At 51.2% G+C, this 4768-nt stretch overlaps 1 protein-coding gene across 2 annotated transcripts; it reads left to right on the plus strand.

Moving 5' to 3' along the window:
• The first annotated feature begins 562 nt into the window (after nucleotides 1–562).
• On the plus strand, nucleotides 563–4188 carry Pinlyp (phospholipase A2 inhibitor and LY6/PLAUR domain containing). 2 transcript variants are annotated; one of them, XM_008852086.3, is made up of 5 exons: nucleotides 563–657; nucleotides 1553–1669; nucleotides 3282–3434; nucleotides 3612–3755; nucleotides 3938–4188. In XM_008852086.3, the coding sequence occupies exons 1-5, from the start codon at nucleotides 588–590 to the stop codon at nucleotides 4087–4089; spliced, it is 636 nt and encodes a 211-aa protein (XP_008850308.2). In that variant the 5' UTR covers nucleotides 563–587; the 3' UTR covers nucleotides 4090–4188. The 2 variants fall into 2 exon arrangements, with proteins under 2 accessions (XP_008850308.2, XP_029411380.1); XM_029555520.1 differs by having other exon boundaries at nucleotides 3348–3434.
• Nucleotides 4189–4768: the final 580 nt, after the last annotated feature.

A 4768-nucleotide genomic window follows, 5' to 3' on the forward strand; every position in this document is an offset into this window, starting at 1 on the left:
CTCTGGCCACTGACAAGCACCCTCTGTTTGGTCCCCTTGGAGACCCAAGGGTGCAGTCCTGGGTGGGGTCAGATCTGGAGAGAGGCCAAATACAGAAGAGAGAGTTGAGTGTCAGACAGGCAGGCACTGGAAGGAGAAGGGAAGGACAAGGCTCCCGGCCTCCACAGGGCGGGCCTAGACATGCCAGGCGCTCCCAGGTAGGACCCAACCCACGCCAGGCGCCTCCTTGGGAAGAGCGAAGAGGGAATCTTAGACTTTCAGTTATTTTACACGTACAAGGAATCAAGTGACCCAACTCCAACCGTGGGCTTGGAGAGGAAAAAATAATGATTGTGGGAAGGTGAGAGAACATGTAAGTCATCTTATGGGTCATGCTTGAAGTAGGCACCAAAAGTCTAGAGTCCTGGGGTCTTTCCCTGTGGAGAAAAGGTCTGAGCTCAAGCTGTCCAGCTGCCCTGAGGCAGTGCAGGACTGCCCTGCGTTCTGACCTCAGCTATTTCTCACCCCAGGGTGAAGGTGGGACCAGCCCCACCCTTGCTCAGCTTCTTATAAGGGGCAGAGGACCTGAGACTGCATCTTCACACAGCATGATGCCGTCCAGAAGACAGAGGACCTTTCTGCTGGCCTTCACCCTGCTCTGCACCCTGTGGGGTCTCGGTAAGCAATGAGGGAACCGGGACTCCTTTCCTAGTGCCTCTGGGACCAAAAGAGAGAGCACTGAGCGAGGTCTTCAAGAGAGGAGAGGTATCCTGGGAAATTAGATTTATGAAGGATGCAGAGAGTAAGGGAAAAGCCCAGGGCCCAGGAGGGTTTGATGGGCCCTAAATCAATCATCTATCTATCTCCTAGGCAGGGCCTCCAAACATGGCATCTGACTTCTAGAAAAGCAGATGAGAACTTGACTATCAGGGGAAAATCTTTAACATTTAATTAATAATGAGTGGGAAAGAGATTTCTTTTCTCCCTGGACTTAGAGTCTGTTCAGGCCCCCAGCCTCGTTCTGCACATAGACAAAGCACCCCAGGCCTCTCTGGGCCCTCTCTCTCAGGATCAATGCCCAGGTTTCTTCTGGTCCTCAGTCTCCCTCCTTGACCTGGGACACAGACCTCAGAGTCAGGTACCCCTGGGTGAGCCCCTACTGAGTGCTAGGCTTATGTGGTACATTCCGGGAGGAGAAGAGCACACCCCAAGAACCAGCTGGACCTGAAGTTTTACAAAAGCCCACAGAAACCTCTGCCACGACCCCTCCCTGCCCCCGAGCTTGCTCAGAGGACCCTGGCATCCAGTCCCCAGCCTTGTAATTATTAAGTAAACAGTCTCCATGGTGGAGTCCCTTCCCGCCCCTGGAAGCCACTTTGCTGGCACCTCCACCACTTCCTCATCAGCCTCTGGACAGTTCCCTGGACAGTAGTCAGTGCCCCACCCATGAAAAGCCAGGAAGACACGGGTCCCACCCTAAAAGCCTGTCCTCTCTGAACCCCAAAGTGAAACTGATGGTCTGGAGACCACGGGGCCATGCCACACTTTCTGCTTCCCACCCCGACTCTTGCAGGGTACCCCCTACGGTGTGAGGTATGCAGGAGTGATGGGCAGAAGTGCAGTGGAAAACTGAAGACCTGTGACTCTGACAAGGACACATGCGTGATTATGGTTGGCGAATCCAGCACAAGTAGGACAATGTGACTTTGGACAAGGGGGGCCAGGGTACCTTCAGGGTAGAAGATACCACCCAAGGAAGGGGGAATCCTAAGAGTTCTCACTGTGGGAAGAAAATCAGAGCTGTCAGGGAAGAGGGAAAGACCATCACGAGATGGGGAAGGGGGAAAAAAGTGAATGGTGTGATAGAAACCAATGTGTCAGAGATTCTGAAAATGAGCTTGTCCTAGAGACAGGAAGATGCAGGAAGGACACAGTGGCACAAGGAGCTGGTGAGAAGGAAATAATCTTAACAGCAAGAGGCAGAGTGGAGGGTGGGGCAGAGGTTGGGGGGAGACCATTCTGGACTGGAAGTGGCAGATGATGTTAGAGTCAGGGGAAAAGCCAGGAGAGGGGCAACCCCAGTCTGAGGAAGGAAGGTAACCCCAATGTAAGGAGCAAATCTTTTAAATTAAGAGTAGAATAGGGTGGGGTGGCCCAGAACTGTGGACCCAGGATTGGAGAGGCTGAAACAGGAGGATTCTCCTGAGTTCAAGGCCAGCCTGGGCTACATAACAAGATCCTACCTCAAAAAAAAAAAAAAGAAAAAGACCATTTGGAGGGGTAGGGGGAGGATGGAGAGGGAGGAGGCATGAATCCCCTGGAACTGGAGTTAGGGATGGTTATTAGCCGCTATGTGGGTGCTGGGAACCAAACCTGGGTCCTCTCTAAGAGCATCCGGTACTCTTTCTTTCTGAGCAATCTCTCCAGTCCCCTTTTTAATTTTTTTTATTGGCCAGGCATGGTGGTGCACACCTTTAATCCCAGCACTTGGGAGGCAAAGGCAGGTGGAGCTCTGTGAGTTCAAGGCTAGCCTGGTCTACATAGTGAGTTCTAGTCCAGCTGGGGCTACAGAGAGATCCTGTCTCAAAAAAAAAAAAAAGAAATCAAAACAAATTTTTTTATTTATTACTTTTATTTTATGTGCATGAATGTATTGCCTACATGTAAGTGCATTCGTGTCATGCAATATCCATGGAGGTCAGAAGAAAGCACTAGATTCCCCTGGAACTGGAGTTACAGACAGTTGTTAGCCACCATGTGGGTGCTGAGAACAGAATCTGGATCCTCTGCAATAGCAGCCAGTGCTCTTAACCACTGAACCATCTCTCCATCCCCTTAGTTTAAAAAAGTTATATTTTTTAAAGATTTATTTTTGGCTTTGGGAGACAGGGTCTCCCTGCAGCCCTAGCTGGCCTAGAACTGTCCATGTAGACCAGGTTGGCCTCAATCTCACAGAGATCCACCAGCCTCTTGCCTCCCCAGTACTGGGATTAAAGGTGTTTGCCACTATGCCCAGTGATTTATTTTATTTTTATTTATGTGTACTTATGATGTATGTCTGCCTATTTGTATGTGCACATGTATGTGGCTGCCCACAGAGGCCAGAAGAGGGGGTCAGAGCTCCTGGCCCTGGGGTTACAAACAGCTTAGTGTGGGTGCTGGAAATAAAACTTGTGCCCTCTGGAAGAGCAGCAAGTGCTCTTAACCAAAGAAGTGGTGAGTTGGGGTGGTATAGGGTGAGGAGGGATGGGGAGGCAGCCATTGACATCCACCTGCTGTTCACTCCTGTCCCCACTCTGCAGAGGGTCACAAGTCAGTGGGCACCATCAAAACCTGCATGAAGTCTAAAGATTGCTTTTCTGGCATAGTATCGACCACCATGAGTGCCCATGACTACATGGTGTCCAACACCCACTGCTGTCAGACTGATGCTTGTAACACTGGATCCCTGCCCCGTAAGTGCCGCCCCAACAACAGCCTGAATGCCCTGTGACATTGCTGATGTTGGGCCCCAGTTCCTTTTGGAGTGCCAAAAGGCAGTATCCGCCAACCAACCCAGTATCCCCAGGGGTCTGGAGGAGGTTGGGGTAACAAATATTGCTCTCTGCCTTATGCTCCATGTTTATCCTAAGCTCCCCCGAACAACCGGACGGAGAACGGCCTGGTATGTCCGTCCTGCGTCGCGCCCTTCCGGGACTCGTGTTCAGGATCCCAGTTAGCTCGCTGTGTGGGTTCTGAAAGCCACTGCGTCTATCTCTCCGGCAATGTTCACGCTGGTGAGTGACATCTGGGATTTGACAGAGAAGGCGGGGAGGGGGGGTACCGGAATGAGAGGCCCCTACTTTTCCTTTCCAGAGGAGGAAGGGGGCTCCAAAGAAGTGGATGGGGTGGGGGTGGGGGTGGTCTGACTCCTGGGTCAAGCAGAAGAGACTGATTCCTCTCCAAAATTCCCTCCCAGGTATCATCAAGCCCAAATTTGCCACTCGGGGCTGTGCTACAGAGAGTGTCTGCAACACCAAGGCCGGGGCCGAGGTGCCCTCCATCACCTATGAGTACTACCTGAATCGTGCAGACTGTCTCCCAGCCCCCCCGCCCCGCTGGCAGGGGTGAATGAAGAACCCAGGATCCCCATTTGTACTCACCCTGAGCTTCCCACATTACTGAAAATAGATAATAAATAAATAATAAACAAATAAATAATCAAATGAACGGCGAATCTCACTCCTTATGACCAGATGCATCTTGGGGAGGTGGGATATAGAGGGTAGAGGTCGCAGTGTTTTTCCTGATTCCCCCTCCCTTGCCTGGATTCAAAGATTAGAGGATCTGTGGTGACACAGGCTGACTGAGTCAGGAAGATCATGAGTTCATGGCCAGCCTGGGCTACATAGCCAGACCCTATCTCACAGAAAAACATAAAAAAGAGTCAGGTATGGTAACTCATGCTTGTAATTCCAGCCTGTGGGAGGTGGAGACAGGAGGATTAGTTCAAAGTCATCCTTAGCTACATAACGAATGAGACCTAAGCTGGGCGTATCGATGCCTGCCTTTAATGCCAGTACTTGGGAGGCAGAGTCAGGCAGATCTCTATGAGATCAAGGCCAGTCTGGTCTACATAGAGAGTTAGACCAGCCAGAGCTACAGGGACATCCCGTCTCAAAAAAACAAACAACAGGAGGCTGGAGAGATGGCTCAGCATTTAAGAGCACTGGCTGCTCTTGCAGAGGACCTGGGTTTGATTGCCAGCATCTACATGGCAGCTAACAATCGTCTGTAACTCCAGTTCCAG

Source organism: Nannospalax galili, unplaced genomic scaffold (assembly GCF_000622305.1).
Source record: "Nannospalax galili isolate Female #2095 unplaced genomic scaffold, S.galili_v1.0 scaffold385, whole genome shotgun sequence".
Lineage (NCBI taxonomy): Eukaryota > Metazoa > Chordata > Mammalia > Rodentia > Spalacidae > Nannospalax > Nannospalax galili.

What these genes read in the sequence shown, in the direction of transcription:
- Pinlyp (XM_008852086.3), top strand. Translation starts at nt 588, where the DNA reads ATGATGCCGTCCAGAAGACAGAGGACCTTTCTGCTGGCCTTCACCCTG. An exon ending in CTGCACCCTGTGGGGTCTCG is followed by an intron (nt 658 to 1,552) that starts GTAAGCAATGAG and finishes CGACTCTTGCAG; the next exon opens with GGTACCCCCTACGGTGTGAG. An exon ending in CTCCGGCAATGTTCACGCTG is followed by an intron (nt 3,756 to 3,937) that starts GTGAGTGACATC and finishes ATTCCCTCCCAG; the next exon opens with GTATCATCAAGCCCAAATTT.